Source organism: Propithecus coquereli, unplaced genomic scaffold (genome assembly GCF_000956105.1).
Source record: "Propithecus coquereli isolate 6110/MARCELLA unplaced genomic scaffold, Pcoq_1.0 Scaffold11, whole genome shotgun sequence".
NCBI classification, from domain to species: domain Eukaryota; kingdom Metazoa; phylum Chordata; class Mammalia; order Primates; family Indriidae; genus Propithecus; species Propithecus coquereli.
The window spans coordinates 9,675,036-9,694,845 of record NW_012134969.1 but is presented as its reverse complement, the minus strand read 5'-3'; the positions used below and the strand labels follow the sequence as shown (position 1 = coordinate 9,694,845).

Genomic DNA, 19,810 nt, shown 5'->3' with positions numbered 1-19,810 from the left:
GTTCTATGCCAGGCTCTGTGAGCTCAGAATACATCTGTAAACAACACAGACATAAGTCCCTGCCCTGTGAAATTATATTCTAGCCGGGGGAGGCAGATAAACAATAGATGTAATAAAAAATATATATAGCATGTTAGGAGGCTCTGTTGGGGGAAATGTACTCAACCTGCTTTGTAAAACTTGTAATATGAGGCTAATTCTGTTTATCAAAACTCTGTTGATTAAACCTTCAAAGCCTAAGGATTTTTAGTTACTTGAGCCAAGCAATAATTGTCCTCGTACATGCTAAGATTCACTGGAAATTCAAACCTAAAACTTCTGGAAACATGTAGATAAACCTCCTTTGGAAGAAATGACCATATGTGTTTTCAAATGTATTCTTCTGCTTTTGCATAATAGATTATGCAAAGTGTATATAGGATTTTGAAAATTCTAAAATGTATGTCATCTTAGTCTGATCCTAATGTAGTGCTTATCTGAAATATTTATTGTAGGAAATCACAAATAGATTTTTCTCCCCGGGACCTCAAAAGAAAAGAGTAACTTTCTGAAATTGAGAAGCAAAGAAAATGTCCAGAACTGCAAGGCCGAAGTCACACCTACATCCTTAGGCTATTGCCTTCTGTTCGTTTCCTATACATTTCCAAGAAATTGGGTTTCACAGATTTCTTACCACACAGCTTTCTTACCACACAGCTTTCATGTAAATAAGATTTTTTTCAAAAAAGCTTTCTGATTCAAAAGACATTCAAACAATGTATTAATAAATGAGAAGTGTAATTTAGCTATTTAAGAGAAACAGCTACAACTGAAGCATTCAAGCAGTGATCTGGGTGTAAGTGGTGCCCTTCTGCTCACATTCAGCACTGGTCACTGAATATTGTGGCCAACTAAGGTATTCCCTTTCTGGTACCCCTTTGTTGAGAGCCCCCTTCCCCATCCACACAGAATAACCCAGTCCTACCTCCCTAGCTGTGGTCGATGTGTCCAGGCTGTGCACGGGATGTCATGTTGGTATTGGGAACTGGCATTGGGAAAGAAAAGGTGGTCTCCCTCTGGGTGGCTGAAGCTGTACCATGTGAAGCTGGGCCATGCTCTAGGGCCCAGAGCCAGTAAAGGAAATTGCTTTCCAAGATCCCTTGAAGTCTAAAGATTTGGAGAGCTGAGTTATGAGCAGCTTTAGCCTCTGTCTTTCCTAAACCTGCTTCTCTCTTCAGTTGCCCAGCTGGTTTGGGGTTCCCCCCTTAGCACCACATTCGAGTGGGACACTTCTAATAGCTGGGCCTTCCAGGTTCAACTGGCTTCTCTCTTCCATTAACCCAAGTATACCTGGTTGTCAGCCGGGAGGTGGCAAAGCCTCAAGAGAGAAGTAGAATCCAACCAAGTAGAATGTAAATATCTTAAGGGAAACAGAAGAGACATGCAGAGCCTATGAAGCAGTGATGGAAATTAGCCACAGTCTGAGGGAGGTTGCAGAAATCTGTCAGTAGAGAGGAATTAGGTAATGACTGAAGTCCAGGGAGGTGGGCAGTGTGCCTTGCAAGTTCTGGAATCCCTGTTACAGCAACCCTAAAAGGACCCTACTTGTGCCTCCTTGTTGGGATACCCCCTGGTCAAAATCACTGTCCTTGTGATTCAGTCAGCTAGAAAAGCAACCCCAAACTGTTTAGAATGACGTAATTATCTCCTTAGTGGACACTTATTTAATCCCAGAAAAATTTAGAATTATATTAACATTTTTATGTTAGATTCAAAAACAATTTGTACACGTTTGGTATTTTAAGAATTTGTTGTGTTTTAGAGGATCTGACCTATTAGAACAAGAGGTCAACCTTGTGATTCCAATTTAAAATGTAGTCTAGGCTGGGCGCGGTGGCCCATGCCTGTAATCCTAGCACTCTGGGAGGCCGAGGCGGGAGGATTGCTTGAGCTCAGGAGTTCGAGACCAGCCTGAAAAACAGCGAGACCCCATCTCTACTAAAAATAGAAAGCAATTAGCCAAACAACTAAAAATAGAAAAAATTAGCCGGGCATGGTGGTGCGTGCCTGTAGTCCCAGCTACCTGGGAGGCTGAGGCAGGAGGATCACTTGGGCCCAGGAGTTTGAGGTTGCTGTGAGCTAGGCTGACGCCACGGCACTCTAGCCCTGGTAAGAGAGTGAGACTTTGTCTCAAAAAAAAAAAAACGTAGTTTAGAATTGATTTAGATTTGTACTTTTAAGTTGAGGGATATGAGAGTAAAGTTTTAGTAATTTTATAACATTGAAACTTTTAGGAGAATTTAATATTTACTATGTCTATATGTTTAATTGATTAGACTGACAAGAGTTAAGTACTTTAAAGGTTTTGTTTATTAACTAGATCACTGAACTACTTAAAAAGAAAATCAATGCATTAAATGTATAAGTGCAATTTAAGATGTTAAGGGAAATTAATTAAATTACAAAAACCATTTAAAAATAATTGTTAGGCCAGGCACGGTGGCTCGCACCTATAATCCCAACACTTTGAGAGGCCAACGCAGAAGGATCACTTGAGGTCAGGAGTTTGAGACCAGCCTGGGCAACATAGTGAGACCCAGTTTCCACAAAAATAAAAATAAAAAAATTAGCCAGGCATGGTGGTGTGCATCCGTAGTCCCAACTGCTCGGGAGGATCTCTTGAGCCCGGGAGTTGGAGGCTGCAGTGAGCTATGATTGCACCACTACACTCCAGCGTATGCAACAGAGCAAGATCCTGTCTCTAAAAAATCAAAATAAAAATAATTGTTAACATTTGCTAGATTTATTAACAGAATAATAAGAATTTTGAGTTGAACTCATCAATAAGTTTAAGGGAAAATTAGTCTTGAAATTGGTAACTTTAATTGAATATTCATTTTTAAAAGTAGCTTTTGGATTTTTTGTGCACAAAAGCAGATCAGAAAACCTACATTGATATCTTAGAATTTTATCTGATTATGTAGACCCCCCATCCTGAGTAATGAAGGATTAGTTTAATCCCAGCCAGGACTAGTCCAGATATGGCCGGGGCTGGTCCCAGGACCCAGCTGCTAAACTGGGTAAGTTTAGGATCAGTGAGGCTTTTCTAGGGGCACATTCTCACCCGTGGTATTCCTGGAAAAGTTCTATTCACTCTGGCCTTTCCCAGATCCCATGGAAATAGGGATCTGGCCCATCCCCTTGAAGGTCCTCCGCAACTCCAGGCTGGGTCCGACCCAAATCAGAGACCCCAGACCCAGATTCGTCCTCCAGCCATGATGTCCCCAACAAGTTAAAGTGGCTGGTATTTCTTCAGGCAAATGGCCAGCTGACTGGCTACATGTAAGGTACTTGTCATGTCTGAAAATTGAAACCTGATAACTTATTCTTCACAACACACTTGCATCCCATCTTGTCTTTGGTGAAGATGCTTAGTTAATTGACATATTCTCTGAACATCTGTCAAGTTGTCCTGTCTTTAGATCCTTCTGCTTCTGCATCTGTGTCTTCAATAGTAAGCACTTCAAAGACAGGAGTTTTTTTTATTTAATGTTTTTACTTTTTACCGCCCAAGAAAGCCCACACAGAACTCTGGCCAGGAGAGCACCTAAGGACATAACCAGGACTGCTGCTTTGCAGATGACAGCCACAGTGAGTTCTCACAGGTTCCTGCTTCTTAACCCAGGAAACTCGAAGGCGCTGTCCTAAATTCTGTTTGCTAAGTAGAGGCTTTGTCATTACAAGGCTAATCTCAATAATCAACTCTTTCCCCCAGTCAGGCATCTTTTATGAAAAAGATTAGGTCTGTCTTTACTCTTTAGAGTCTACAATGGCAGTGACGTCCATGTGTGCTGGGGAAGGCTGGATGGAGCTTTTGTTCAGCCTGGGTCTTTGTTCTGTGGGCAGTGAGTTGATCTCTTGTGATGTAAGCAGCCTTGTGTTTCTGGCCTAAGCATTACAAATATATTCAACAGTTCTCTGTTTTAAATGAGTTAACGGATAATATTGCAAGAGCAAAATTATATGAGCCATAGAAATGGTTGACTGATGAGGATTCAAGGCTAAAAAGCAAGTTTTGTTATTAAAACAGATTCGCAGATAAGAACAAAGTAAAAAAAGTTATTGAGATGGGAATGTGGCAGTGGAAACTCATTCTCCGGGAATTTCCATTATCCGTATCATTTTCCAGACAGAGGTTAATTGAGAGGACGAGTTCAGTATACTTTAGCCAACATAATTGTATAAAAGAGGGGGGAAAAGTGAATGCTAAACGAGTTAACATAGTGGAAGGGGCAAGACAAACAGAAAAGAATATTCCTACGTACTGATGTTACCGCTCCCAGTAGATTTCCTGGTGCACATTATACAAGACATAATTTTCTGGGTCTCATTTTTCACAGCTTTCCAGAATCACAGATTTTTGGAGCTGGAAGGTTGCAAGAGTTTACTTCACAGAGAGCAAGAAAGAGGGTTTTTTAAATTTTGAAGAGTATATAATCATAAAAATACACAGTATATGGTTATTCAGAACATCATCATTTCAGTAGCCATAAAAATAGGGATCAGCCCCAGAACAAGAAAAACAAAGCTGTCTGGGCGTAAGGGAAAATCAGAAAGTTGGCCTAAAGCAGGGGTCCCTGGTCTGGCTGCACATTAACTCAGATCACCCAGGGAGCTTTTCTTTTTTTTTTTTTGAGACAGAGTCTCACTCTGTTGCCCAGGCTAGAGTGCTGTGGCGTCAGCCTAGCTCATAGCAACCTCAAACTCCTGGACTCCAGCTATCCTCCTGCCTCAGCCTCCCGGGTAACTGGGACTACAGGCACGCGCCACCATGCCCAGCTAATTTTTTCTATTTTTAGTTGTTTGGCTAATTTCTTTCTATTTATAGTAGAGATGGGGTCTTGCTCTTGCTCAGGCTGGTCTCAAACTCCTGAGCTCAAACAATCTTCCCGCCTCGGCCTATTAGAGTGCTAGGATTACAGGCGTGAGCCACCGCGCCTGGCATAAAGGTACACCCAATGTGGGGCTGGAACCCACGACCCTGAGATTAAGAGTCTCGTGCCCTACCGACTGAGCTAGCCAGGGGAACCTGGGGAGCTTTTCAGTTGATGCTGGGCACCCCCCAGAGATTCTGTTTCAATTACTCTGGAATGGGTTTTTTTTTTTTTTAAAGATTCCCAGGTGATTCTTATGTGCGACCAGGACTGTAGGGCACTGGCCCACCTGATACAATAAATTCTGCGCTCACTTCTGTTCCTCTTGGCATGTTTGCATGACGATCCCAGTCTTACAGACCCTGCTGAGTGTCTTTTCCGGCAAATCCTTGTAGTCACTGATCGTGACAATGGTGTGGGTGGCCAAAGCTTAGAGTAGTTAGAAGGGGACTGTGATGACCAGTGGCAGTCTGGGCAGTGATCTAACCTCACCGAGTCCAGTGGAGGACTTTGCAGATGTTTAGTAGAGCTAACTCATTGGTGTCGCTTCAGGTTAGGTGTGGATCCTTTTCTGATATGGTCGGCTTGCTCAGCCTTGCAATAGTGCTGCCTTTGTGTTTTGATAATCCATTTTTATTTATGTCAGCTGGTGCTGATGGGTGCCCATTTATCCCTGAATTAGATTGTAGTCTAGGCCAAAAAACAATAACACCGTGATAAGTATTCCACACATGAAGTCCAGACAACTCCAACTGCAGTGGACTAGCCACTTCCCTCTTCAAGGAGTCCTGGGTGGCCCAGCTCAGCGGAACCTGACCTCCTTCCACCCAACCTCCTCATGAGAGAGTTGGGGGCACATGCGGTCAGTAGCTTGGCTTTGGGAGAACACATCCCATCTGCTCCCTATAAGTTTAAGGGTCCCAAACTATAATTCCTCCTGTCCTCACTGTCTTTATCATTCTGAGCCACTGGATGGCCCAGATTAGATGCTCTAGGCATGGCGTTGCCAGGGCTCCGAGGAAAGGGCAGGAAAAAGTAACCCAGCTAAGAGGAAGACAGGCAGAGTGCATGCACAGTGTCATGCCTAAGGAAGGGAGTGGTGACACTAGAAAATTGGTTTAAAAGTTTGTATAAAGAGCAGTTGACAGGAGACAACAAAGATCACAGGCCAAATCTGGCCTACCACCTATTTTTCTAAATAAAGTTTTATTGGAATACATACATACAGACACAAAGCAGTGAACCCCTGGATCAGCTACCTCTTCCTCCTTCCATCAGAAGACTGAAGCTTACTCTCTGGACAGGTGGACCAGCAGCCCTAGACCTGAGGACACCAAGCGAGGCCGAGAGTGAGAGCGCTGTTCTGAGCCCAGGTAGAAGAAGTGCAGTTCTGTGTTGCACTTCCAGGATCACCGGGATCCCACCAGCCCAGCCTTCTCTCTGACTGGCTGCCAGGTTTCTAACACCCGCCCAGCCAGGAGACTCAGGAAGTCCCCTCTGGGCAGAACTGACAGGCTAGCGGCAGCTATATTGGGCAGCGCAGACACTGAACATTTCCGTCCTTGCACAGAGTTGTACAGACAGCACTGCTCTAAGAAGTAAGACTCTGGAGTAAGGGTGGAACCTTTGTAGAACTATTTTGTTTCTAAAACTGTTTATCAGTTTATAAAAATTAAAATTAAATTTAAAAAATGACAGGGAGGCATTCCCGGAGAACTTTGCCCCCCAGGTTTGTGCAAGGGCATCGTATTTCCATAATGCAAAACGTTAGCAGTGGCCATTTGGGGGCATTTTGCACGTCTCCTTCGCCCAGGAACATTTGGCAGTGTCTGGAGGCACTTTTGGTTGTCACAGTGGAGAGGTGTGGAGGGTGCTGCTGATATCTAGTGGACAGAGATGTTGCTAAACATCCTCACAATGGAGGACAGTTCTCCACAACAGAGAACAGTCCAGCCTAAAACGTCGATCATGCTGAGCTAGAGAAACCGAGGGTCAAACCAAATCTCTAAGATTCCAGTCAGGCTCCCAAATACATATGTGTGTGTAATTTTTTTAAACTTAAATGAATAACCCTTTGGGCTAGAATACAGTAATTAGCTAATGTTAGTTACCCCACAAGCTAGCATTATACCCTCAGTGCAACAGAAAGCTAAAATGAAAAATTGAAGAAATTATCTAGATAATTCAAACCGAAAATATCCAGCATCTTGATTATTGTTCAAATAAATAAAGAGTAGGAATTTTTACCTAAGTTGTTATTAATCATTTCAGTCAGCTACTTTTAGTCACTTGACAATGTCAAGGGATATATCTCTTTTGAAATTTTTTAAAAGCAATGATTCTTAATGAAATTCTGATGATCCTTTGTTAATATAAAAATCAGTTCCTTCTACTCCTGTGCTTTACAGGCAATGGGCAGGGTAATTCACAAATCATACTGAAAAATAAATATTCAGGGGAAGAAGCAGAACATATACAAAGAGAAAGCTGTGCATCTGGTCGTGATATTCCTTCAGTTTTACAGATGCTGTCATCAGATTGTTGGCCTCAGCCCCCAGTCCGTAAATATCAATTTGATTTTCTCTGTTGTTCCTCCTTAAATGGATAGCTTTTTAATATATATCCGATCAATAGCCTAGTTTTTTTCCTAGCACTTTTAAGTACTTGATCCTTTTCTATTTAGTATCTCCTGTGATACTTGCCACATTTTCCCAAGAGCTGCTGCTGATACAGGTTGTGTATCCCTTATCTGAAATGCTTGGGACCAGAAGTGTTTCAGATTCCAGATTTTTTTTGGATTTTAAAATATTTGCATTATACTTACAGATTGAGCATCAAAAATCTGAAATCTGAAATTCCCCACTGAGCATTTCCTTTGAGTGTTGTTTCAGTGCTCAAAAAATAATTTCATATTTTGGAGCATTTCAGATTTCAGATTTTTGGATTAAGATATCGACTTGTATTAAACAAAGCTGGTCCCTCAGGGCTCTCCCACTTCAGATATTTCTTGACTTGAAAAATTTCTTTTTATCAATGGATATTGCTATTGTTTTCCCCAAAATATTAGAATCCTTGTAACTTTTTTCTACTAAAACCAAATAATATTTTTTGGTATTTATGATTTATAATATCTATATATATGTTTACACATGTATAAGCACCTTAAAATTCCCTTGACAATAAGTGATTTTGAGAAGGTGCATACTTTTATCTCACATGTATTTTTCCTTTATTCATTCAGCAGGAGTATATTGCATGCCTATTATATGCAAATATGAATATTTGCTTAAATGCACATAATTGTAGGCTCATAGGTCAATCAACTCAGCTCCTAAAAGCCTGATAGCACTAACTGAAGATTTTACAATTAACCCAGTTCTTCTATATATATAAATGGACATTTCTGCAAAATGTCTCTTATTTGTCGAGGTGATTTATAAGCTCACTTTCAACTGAGAATGACAGGGACTTAAATAACAGTGGCCTAATAAAGCTAGACACTTATTTCTCTCTTGTGTTTGGTAGTCGACAGTCCTCAGGGATCCAAGCTCTTTTCTACTCTGTCCTTCTCCCCCTGGTTCAGAATTGCTACTCCATGGGGCAGCAAAGAGTTCTTAAAACAGAGTACAATAAGTACCAGTCTTAAAAGAAAAAAATAAAAGATAAATGACTTTATTTAAAAAGAAAAAAAAAAAACAACTTCTGTTCATCAAAAGACATAAAAAGAGAATAAAAAGGCAGTCCCCAGACTGGATGATATTTTTGCAACGCGTATGTCCAAGAGAGGAGTCCCGTCCAGAATACGTATAAAGAGCAGGCACTTCTCAAAAGAGGCTGGCCAGATGGCCAGTAAGCACAGAAAAAGATGCTCAGTATCATCGGTTTTCAGAGAAATATGCAAATTAATACCATCATGAAGTACTGTTACCCACCAAAATTGGCCAAAATTAAAAAGAATGACAATACCAAAGGTTGGTGAGGATATGGAACAACTGGAATACTTACACATTTGTGGCAGAATCATATATCGATATAGTCAATTGGAAAACTGACAGTATCTATTATATTAAAGGTAAAAACGTGCTCACCCTGTGCCCAGTATTTACGCTCCTAGGAATATGCCCAAGAGAAACGAGTGCATGTTGTTCACCAAAAGAGGGGAGGTGGCCAGATAAGGCTCCACCTAAGATCTGCTTAAACCACCCTCCCGTACACCTCAGCATCACCTTTAATTTTGTCTGAGAAGCCGGGCAGCTTCTCTAGCACACACCCACTTTGGGAGCACCACGAGAAGTCATGGAGATACAGATGCACCAGGGTGTTTGGGAACAATGGTAGCTCTAAAGGCCAGAGTCCACAAGTTAGGATTCTACACAGACACAAGGCTGAAGGGGTAGGCAGGGTCTTGCAGAGTTTGCTAAGGAGTGGGTTTTGCCGAGGGGCGTGTTCAAGTTTGGATTTTAGGAAGATCTCTGAGACATGCATGGGGTGAAGCTGAACAACTCTTGGCAGGAAGCCAGGCAGGGGGCACGATTATCCTGCTGCAGCCATTTGCCCAATTCTGGAGAATAAGCACTTTGATTTACCCTGAATTATACCGCCTGCCATTCTATGAGGAATGGAATTGGTACGTTGCTGTAACTGATGATTTTCTGGAAAGTCTTATACTCCCTTAATGGCAGAGGTAAAGGAAGATGGACAGATGATAGTGCAGCAAAGATCTGCTTCAACCACCCTCCCAGACAGCCTCTCATCTCTCTGACAGCTTTCATACTTCTACCTAAAAACCTCACTGATTTTGCAAATTATGCACAGGCTTTGTCCACTTTTAGAGTGAACTTTGCCCTTTTCCTCTAAATCCTCTTCCTCCCTCTCTGCTGACCGTTCAAAAAAGGCAACACAGGCTTTGCCCGTGGGCAGTGTCCTTAGGGAGTACGTGCAAACCACCCAGAGGAGAGTGAAAGGAGAAGCAAAATACGGTGTTTTTATTTAGAGCAAAAATCTGATTTCTAATGTGAACCCATGGCCCAATTTTCTTGAGATGGTCCTCAGTTTTTTTTTAGTCCCTGGGTTAAAAGGTCCATCACTGGCTCATTACACAGCAGACTTTGCCACACCAGTCGCGTGTCATGTTTTCAGCCAAGGACAGAACAAGAGGAAATGACCTTACTCAGAAAGAGGAGGTATAAGGCTGAGGGAGAACTCTCTGACCTTGAACGAGCAGGGAGACCCTGCCAGGGTACTGGGCGAGGGGCAGGATCACCTTTATTAGCAACTGAAGAAGAAAAGATTCCGTCCACATGCCAGGGAGGGAATGCGCCTCTTGACACCCAGATTCTTGAAAAAGATGCTTTGGTTCCATGGTCCACCCCAGGCCCCCTTCACTTCCCCAACTGCAAACTGCCTATGCTTAAAGGAAAAACTCACGGCTCAGTTACTGAATTTCGATTTTTTGGTGACTTCAGGGACATAACCAGATGTCCCTGGTTGGTTGCCTTCAGCAGGTTAATTTATGTGATGCTATTCTGTTCTTTAGAGAAAGTTCCTTAAATAGGAAAGAAGGGAGCTTCTGGATTCCAGAGAGGCAGCTAGTCTGCACTGCTTCAAAGAGAAAGAAAAGAAGCAAACTCCACAGTACATCGCTGCTGTCCCTCGGAGCAGCTCAGAAAGGCAGTTCCCAAGAACCGAAAGCCGGGGGGAGCCTTCCACGAGAGGAGGACACAGGTTCTTGTTTCACTCTGGAAAGATCCACCTGGGAAGAGATCCTGGTGGAAGATCCACCACTCCTGAAACATCTGCAATGTCTCATTCTCAGCCTGTAGTGTTCCTAGTCAAGCAGCCAAGTACACAAGAGAGGCCACAGACAGAGCCACCACCCATGGAATTGCACACAAAAAAGCTCCATTGTTGGCATTTGCAAGTTGTCTTTAAGTCAGACAAGACCCCACTTCAGAAGCTGATCCCTCCACCCCTGTGCAGAGCCAGAGAATACCACCAGGTCTGTCCAGGCAGGCGGATCCTGTGTGCACATCAGCCACTGGCCTAACTCGGGAGCCAGCTGTGGAAGCTCCGCCACCCCCACTCCTGCTGCTGCCCTGGGATTCCTGCTGTTATCGACGGCGCTGTGCCAGCCTAGAATGCCGCCCACCCAGCAGGCACCTCCACTGTGCACATGGGCACCCTCCAGTGAAAAAGACCAGGTGCCACCTCTCTTCAAAGCGGCAGAATGTAGGGTTTGTCTGGACTGCTGCCTTCATCATGTGGTAAAAATAAGACAGCATACAGGTAGGCTTCTATTAAACAAGCACAGTCATGAAAATCTCTGCAGAACCGCAGAGTGTTCATCCTCTGTCTGTTGTGCCTGTTTTTGAGCCACATTTAACGCTGCCCTATTCCCTGACAGTGGGAAGATTCAGATGTCCCCTAGCAGCTTCTTGCGTGGGAACGTTGACCTTTTGCTGCTCATAAAGCAATACCCGCAGAGGCTTCCTTTTTCATGCAGATTCAGACTGCAGAAGTTCTCACCAAGAGCGTGTTCTCAAATATGATGGAATTTACAAGGCGGCACATACTTATCAAGAAAGAAAATGACATTAGGGCACCCAGGGGAATTGGCCTTTGGGAAAAATAAGATAGAGATTTTAATTAATAAACATTGTCCCGCTGGAAGCAGCCTCTATACCCAAGGACTTCACTCTCTAAAGAGCCTCCTGACTTACTTTCTCTCTTATTCAGCCGAACTCGATTGAGAAAATCAGTTTGTCTCTCCAGCAGCCAGCCAGCTGCGACAGCCCCAGGCGCACCTGGGCCTTTTGGGGCCGCGCCTTACCCCACCCAAAGGGGTGACTCTTTACCGTGCTGAAGCTCCCGTTACGTGCCCTGTGTCGGCACAGCACGTGCTGAGCACAGAGCCTTGCCGGGCAGCGGCAGAACAGTACGGAGTCCCGGGGCTGGGCTGGGAGTCCAGGGGACAGTGGAGCACACAGCCGCCGGCCAGGGTGAGTGTGTCATCCTCCAGGAGGAGCCATCTCTGTTTACACCGTCCTACCCAGTATTCAGCTAGGCCTCCCAAGCCGTAAAGTGTGGAGCTGCTCCAAACTGAAGTTGCACGATGAGAATGGCCTTGTGGAGTGTGAGTCGTGGAACCACGCCTTGCCCAGTTACTGCCTCACAAGCGCTTTGCATCGTGTTCTTTGAGGATCCTTAACTCAGGCTGTCAGAAATCTTAACTGCTGCTCTTTTCCTTTAGCTACTGGGAATTTCAACATGTCATGCAAAGTCTGAAGGGAGAAAATAGGATCAGCAAGTCATTGGGACAAAAGAAAAACCAAAAACCACACACAGAGAATGTAGAGGCCGAGGATTGAAGAGAGGGTCAAGAATGCGGGACAGAGAATTCATAGCAAATCCTGAATATCTAAATCCATGATTGAGAAGAAACGCACACAGGCCACTGGACATGTGGCTCATTTGTCCTGAGTCCTAAGAAGTGAAAGACCACTACAGTATCTTCTAAATGTTCTTCTAAAGACCACTGCGGTATCTTCTAAATGTTCTTCCTGCCTCCAGGGGTTCCTGCATCCAGTCTCTGTCCTCTTTGACCCACTGCTGCAAATCTGACCGTGCAGCCACCTTGCCATAAAGCTCCCAGGTTTTGAAGAGCAGGTGCCTTGTATGTGCATGTGACCAGGACCCGCTGTGACATGACTCCTCTGCTGTCTCTGGGCTCCGTGTTGCTCTGGTACAAACCTCCAGCCTCTGTTCAGGCGGCTCCAGTGCCCAAACACCCTCCCTGTACTACGCCCACTGCCCTCCAGCAGGCAAACCTCTTCAGCCAAGATTTTGTCTGAAAATGACTCCCCAAGGCAGTCTTTTCTCCCCTTCCCCCTGCTGCCTCACCCCCTGTGAAGTTGGCCACTCCCTCCTTTGGGCCCAGCATGCCCCACACAGGCTTGAATCATGCCTCACTTTATTAAACTTGAATGTTATACAGTTAATTCTTGGGAGCTAAGACCACATCTTATCAAAATTTACTACGCCTGGCCCTCTAGACCTTTTTCACGTCAAAGAACACATGGAAAATGACAATGATAATATGTATTAATATGTAGTACAAGAGGCTGCATGTGAAGGAGATTGGTATCCACATGCCTTTAATAACCCATCCAAAGCCTAAACACACCGGTTGGGAAGCTCTGTATAAGAGACCCTCAGTTATTGCTGGGTGAAAAAATGAGCCGATTAGACTGTCCATAGGATTAAGAGACTTCTGGAATTGGGCAAATAAAGATCTTTGAAATCAATGAAAGAAATATCATAGAGAAGAAATGCAATTAAGACTATGACCCCATCAGAAGGATAATGAGTATGTGGGTTTCTTACCCAGGTGGTCAAGGTCTCCTTGACCAATATGGCCCTGGGACTTGACCTTCCATCACCGCGTTTCATGCCTAGGCTCAAACCAAACCAAACTGCACACCCTTTGCCTGCCTGCCGACACCCAGCCTCTCTCCCCAACACACCCTGTCCCCACCCGGGCCATCCCCTGGGAGACAGCTGCCCATCCTCAAAGACTCACCGGTGGGGCCACCTCCACTGAAGACCCCTTTTCCCGCTGGGTGGGCATGGTCTGTCCCTCAGCGCCCTTTATTTTGCCTGTCATCACATTCTCCAGTCTCAGTTATTTGTTTTTGTCTCCTACCTTTCAATGAAATGTAAGTTTCATGTGGTCAAAGACTGACTCTTTCTCATTGTAATTTCCCCTCCTTTACCCATGAGAGGTACATGATATGCGCACATCACATTGAGTTAAACTTCCTATGTGACTGTGAGAGAACCAGGTTCCTGTATAACAGGGGGCAGGGGTGTTTGCTGTCTAAGGCAAGGCCAGTGTGCCATAGCCTGCTGGCTGCCAGGAAATATCCCTTGTCCTAAACCCCAGTCAGAAACATTTTCTTATTTCAAGGATTCATAAATCATGATCCTATGCTATATCCAGCTACTGTCCCCAAACCCATTACTTAATTGAAGCTTTGCATTGTAAGGTTGGCCTGTAGGCTCGGCCACAGACCAGAAGCAGACCCAGGTGGAAACGTGCAGTGGAAGACAGGTCCCCAGTCGCGTGTGACAGAAACAGGCTCCTGGTGAGCTGCTCTGGGGCTGGGAGGGCTGGTGTGTGGCCCAGGGGGACAGAGTGAGATGTGACAGCGAGAAACTGCTCATCTCAGCCTGCAGGGCATCCGCAGGTGCAGTCAGTAGGCAGCAGCTGCCTTTCCTGTACTTGGTTCCTGAAATATACAGAGGATCAGTAATTCCTAGCAGCGAGTAAATAAGTGCTAATCTCCTGATAGCCCCTCACTCAGGGATGGTCCACCGCCTGGAACCACGGGCCACCCTAAGATTGTGTCCTGGAACCAAGTGCCATGTGGATCTGATCTGAAATTGTGCATATTCCGTCCTGATGGCTTCCATCCTCCCATCAGTAACATTTCCGAACAGCGTCTACCAGGTGGGCACGTGGTGATATTCCGCTTGGAGGGAAATGTACACCCTTCAAGCAGTCTTTCTGCAGTTCATGGTGATTTTTGTCTCCATTATCATGCCCAGCCAGGCCCTTACTCTTTTTGCTAATTTGTCGAGTGCCGTGGACGTGTGTACTTTAAGAAGTGTTACTCTAAATTGCAATGAGGACCTGACTCTCCTCCCAGCCCCGGGGGTGACTCCTCAGACTGGGATGTCTGTCTGGTGGCCCTCAAAGCTCTGCTACCGGCCGGGCGCGGTGGCTCACGACTGTAATCCTAGCACTCTGGGAGGCCGAGGCGGGCGGATTGTTTGAGCTCAGGAGTTCAATACCAGCCTGAGCAAGAGCGAGACCCCGTCTCTACTAAAAATAGAAATAAATTAATTGGACAACTAAAAATACATAGAAAAAAAATTAGCCGGGCATGGTGGCGCATGCCTGTAGTCCCAGATACTCGGGAGGCTGAGGCAGGAGGATCGCTTGAGCCCAGGAGTTTGAGGTTGCTGTGAGCTAGGATGACGCCACGGCACTCTAGCCTGGGCAACATAGTGAGACTCTGTCTCAAAAAAAAAAAAAGCTCTGCTACCTCTGTCTATAGAGTTTGGAGAATGAAATTTCTGGTAATGCTTTATTGCCGTGACATTGCTGGAAGCCTCCAATGATTGGAAGCTGTGTTTTCTGATGTGTTAAACAGTGACTCCCCACCCTGCATTAATGTGGTCTGCCTCTCCCCGACAGGCACAAAGGGTGCACAAGAAGGTTCCCAAACCCGGCAGAGCGCACCACTCCTCCGGGAAGAGACCTCATTCCATTCCTTCACCGTGCGCCACTGCAGCGAGCCGTACGTCTGGCGGCAGCCACCAGCCCCCGCTCAACAGTCCACACCCGGGGCCCGGCTGGACAGGCCTGCCTCCTGGGCACCAGCAGGAATTTGCCAGACAAGCTAGTAGCACCCCTAGCCCTCCCTGGTCTTTCCAGAGAAGCAAGTCCTTGTTTTGTTTGCCCACAGGTGGCCCCTCCCCAGCCTCCGCAGCTGAACCTCGGTGGTTTGCAAACACAGGTGCCCCAGAGCACAGGGCAGCGGAGCGGAGGCACGGCCCCCTCCTCTCCATAGATGACCTAGAGGGGGCCCAAGAGACAGATGTGGACACAGGCCTGCGGCTGTCCTCTTCAGACCTGTCCGTGGTCTCTGCATATTCTGCCCCCAGTAGGTTCTGCAGCACAGTGGAAACACCCCTCCCCTCCGACAGATGCAGCAGCCGCTGGTCCACACACAAGGATTCCAGAGACGGACCACTGCCTGCTGTCAGCGGGGTGACCGCAGACGCCTCCTGGGCTTCCCTCCCTTTCTCCAGCAAAGGGTCTTCCAGCTCCTCGGGGACAGCTGGCGCTGCTCCCCCATCTCCCAGCGCCTCCTCCCGGCAACTCCCTTCTGATGCTCCCAAAGGGGAGTGGACTGGCAGAGACGTGCCACTACCCCCAGGATCTGCTGGTCCTGGGGACAATGACATGGAGGAATTTTACATCTGAACACCCTTTCTGCTCTTCTTCTCCAAACTCACAAACGCAGACCGGACACACCAGTGTTCCCAATTATCTGTTTCATGAGGATCATTAACACATTTACCTACCACCCATTCTTAGCTGAGAGGTGGTGTATTTCTAGGGAATCAGTGGGAAAACACCGGCATTTTTATGCAAATAAATTCTCAACAAACTTAAGTTGTAAAATATATTTTTTAAATATTCAGCATTTGAGATACGGTTTAGTGGGCTTATACAATGTAAATGTTTCATATAATTACTTGAAATGAAAAGAAAACCTAGTCAGCCGGAGCCTATTTGGCAATTTTTCATGGTGTGAAGGAAAAACAATTAAGGCGAAAATGTGGAAAGTGGGAGAGATACTAAGTGACTTTATGAGAGAGAGTGCACAATAACCTAAAGCACACCTTACTGCATTCCTCATCTGTATTTACACTGCCAGCCATCGGTGACCCTGAGAACTGTTAAGTTCTACTTACAGTAGAAAAAGTCAGCTTATCGATAGAACAGCTGTAAACACATATGAGACTATGGGAAATTCCTCCCTTTGAAACCATGCAACATCTGAAAAATCTGGATTTACACAAAAGTGGCTAATGTGCTTTTTAAGGATTTAGCATGAGTAACAGACTCTTGGTGTATTTAAAATGTAACTTGAGTTCCAAAAACTAGATTTACATAGCCCTTGTCAACATTCACTGGGACAGATGAGGGGCTCTAGGAGGCCACTCCACTACCTGAATTTATTTGGATCATGGAGGAAGAATCGTTTGCTGGAGTTACAGAATTACAGGCTACTAGACATAATGGTTAGGATGTCTTAAGATTATTCAACTTTAAAAACCACAATCTAAGGGATATGTATGTATATAGGTATCTATGGCAGGAGCCACATTGAATACTGCTTTCTGCAGTGAACATGCGTGGTCATACATCGTATGGTTTTCATTTTAAAATAATTGTGACCATTTTGCTGGCATTTTGATTGCACAGATTAATAAATGCCTCCCTCCCCAAAACAGAAAACTTTATACAAAAAGCTCTCCTGAACAAACACTAGTGCTCTGCTAGCCTTACATGACTGCACTGGGAGCTTTAATTAAAGTTGGAGTGGAGCCTGATGACCTTGGCTTTTCCTGTTGTCTACTTTTGTCACAGTGTGAATGGCATCTCACCTCCCTCCCCCCAGTAAGGGTATGTTTGCAACTCCAGCCTCGGCAGTGCCAAGTGCTGGCACGGAGGGCAATGTCAAGCCGTCCCCAGATACTGTTTACCTTTGGGAAGAAGAGCATGGGTTTGCCTCGCTCATTCCCAGTCTCGTGCTCTTTGCCTAAATTAATCATGGCACACTGTTCATCTCTCCAGAGGTGCCCATGCCAGCCCAGACACAGCCGTAGAATCCTTTCCAACACGGCCCTCCAGGCAGCCGTTACCAATCACCAGCCTTAAGCTAAAGCCTCAAGTCTTTCCATCCTTGTAACGAGAGCCTTAAATCCTGCCCCAAACATCCTAGGCTCAGAATTGTAATATTCAGGGCCGGGCATGGTGGCTCACGCCTGTAATCCCAGCACTCTGGCAGGCCAAGGTGGGAGGATCCCTTGAGGTCAGGAGGTCGAGACCACCCTGAACAAGAACGAGATCCCGTCTCTACTAAAAAATAGAGAAAAAAAAAATTAGCTGGGCGTGGCAGTGTGTGCCTGTAGTCTCAGCTATTTAGGAGGCAGGAGGATTTCTCAAGCCCAGGAGTTTGAGGTTGCAGTGGGCTAGGCTGCCACCATGGCACTCTAGCCTGAGCAACAGAGCAAAACTGCATGTCAAAAAAAAAAAAAATTGTAATATTTGCTCCAATTTAACTAATTAAAAATACAGTCTGTTCTAATTCTGGACCAGGAGTAAGCAAACTCTTTCCGGAAAGGGCTAGATGAATATTTTAGGCTTTGCTAGTCATGTAGTCTGTTGCAGCTACTCTGCCGTTGCAGCATGAGAGCAGCTGTTGGTAACTGTAAATGAGTGGGAGTGGCTGAGTTCCAATAAAACTTTATTTACAAGAACAGCTGGTGGGCCAGATTTGGCCCAAGGGTCATAGTTTGCCAGCCCCTGGGTGAGACTGCTGCCTGAGGCTGACTCAAGATCCCAGCCACAGTCAATAACACAAAATCTAAGTCTGCAGCCCACTGCTCCTGTGGTGTGTCGTGCCAAGAAAGTGGGCTCCTCAGGTCAAACCAATGACTACAGAACTACAGGTCCCAGAACAGTAAGGAGCTTCTTTCTGCAGAGCCGATTCCTAGAAAGCCACCAGCACGCCACCTCCTGCCCATAAATGTGACTCGGAATCAATAGCTGATGATGAAAAGCAAGATGCTGACATTAGGGAGAAGGAGACAATAATTCAGAGGCGAGGAAGCAGCCTCCAGTGCACAGGGCGCAAGCCCAGCAGTAGCAAAATTCAGTGAGGCATGAACGAGTGGACCCACGGCCAAGTGATGGCTCCCTCTGGCTTCACCCTGAATCACTGCCCTTATTTCAGTGTATGTGTGGCCCCTCGGGATTGCTGTAGCACCCAGCTCTGATGGGCCCTGGTCCCACCCTTTCTCAGTGACCTGCCCTCATCACGCTCCCCATCCAGGTGGGCTCCTCACACTCCCCAGTGGGTCCTGACCCTTCTGAGGTATCATCCTGTCACAGAGGCTGGCACACTGTTGGTGCTCACAAACTTTTCAATCACAAACCTATTAAGGTCGTCTCGTAAATTATTTCTCTCCTAGATTAGGCTCTGTGATCTAAGAAGTCTAGATTTTAGCCCTAGTTTTGGTCACTTAATGAAACCCAAGCTCTTGTGTCCTGGGCCTTGTGCTTCACCTTAGAGTTGTCCAGGGGGTGTGTTAGTAAGTGCCCTGGTCTAGTTACGTCCCATCCCTTATTTGCCTCTGTTCCAAGTAAGAACCCCCCCAAATTCTTGCTCACGGGCCCACCTTGGCCTGCACTGAACACCACCGAGTGTCTGCTTTAAAAGGCAAATGTTTCCCCGTCTGTCCCTAACTGTCATATCAAGTCCCACAGAAATCATCTTGTGTCACCTCGATTGGTTAAAATGAGCATGAGAGGGACTGGTGGGGGCACAGGGTGAGCCAACTGCAGGGACCTTTGTTACAGTTGGGGGTGTGTTCAAACAAATTGGATTTTTGTATTGGCTGCTCCTTGAGCCCCTGTCCCCAAAGGCAGAGGGACAGTCACAGCAGAGAGCGTTGAACTGCACCGTCTCACCCAGGTAAGACCAGATCTTTACTTGTGTTGGGACGCGCTTAAGCTCCTGGCTCGTGTCTTCAGCCCCAAGTAAATGGGGAGCAATGCAGGTATCTTCCTACTTTCTATAGCGAATGAATTCTCCAATCCATCGGCTAAGAGGCACCTAAATAGACTCAGAATTCCTGCAAGAGATTTTTAGGGGCAAATAAAACCAACTGTGGAAAGCTTCTCCCTCTCCATACCCTCAGGACAGTATCAATAAGCAGGTCCGGCAGCGCAATCCCCGGGTCCGAATTTCAGGAGGGCAGCAGGAATAGCTGAATACCTTCTCCTGCCCTGCCCAGGCCACATGCCCCAGTGCCCAGTCTGGACATAAATGCCACCTCATCATTTGTAGCGTTCCACTTCTATTCAATTCTCTGGAAATACAATTATCAGATACTACAGAGGCGTGAGAAAATAGCATGCATAAAGTAGATTCTCAAGGGAAACACTTTTCCTCACTTAATTATCATAACAAATGGATTCACCAAGAGGTCAAGAACCTGAATTTAAAGATAATATATAAGTACATTCTTTCAACTTT

At 45.6% G+C, this 19,810-nt stretch overlaps 1 protein-coding gene across 1 annotated transcript in view; it reads left to right on the top strand.

Annotated features, from left to right (window-relative positions):
- FAM124A (family with sequence similarity 124A) overlaps positions 1-15,963 on the top strand; it is a 48,941-nt gene extending 32,978 nt beyond the window's left edge. The window contains exon 4 of the mRNA XM_012648766.1: positions 15,172-15,963. Coding sequence (XP_012504220.1) covers positions 15,172-15,963 — 792 coding nt within the window. The remainder of the gene's footprint in view (positions 1-15,171) is intronic.
- The last annotated feature ends 3,847 nt before the right edge of the window (positions 15,964-19,810 follow it).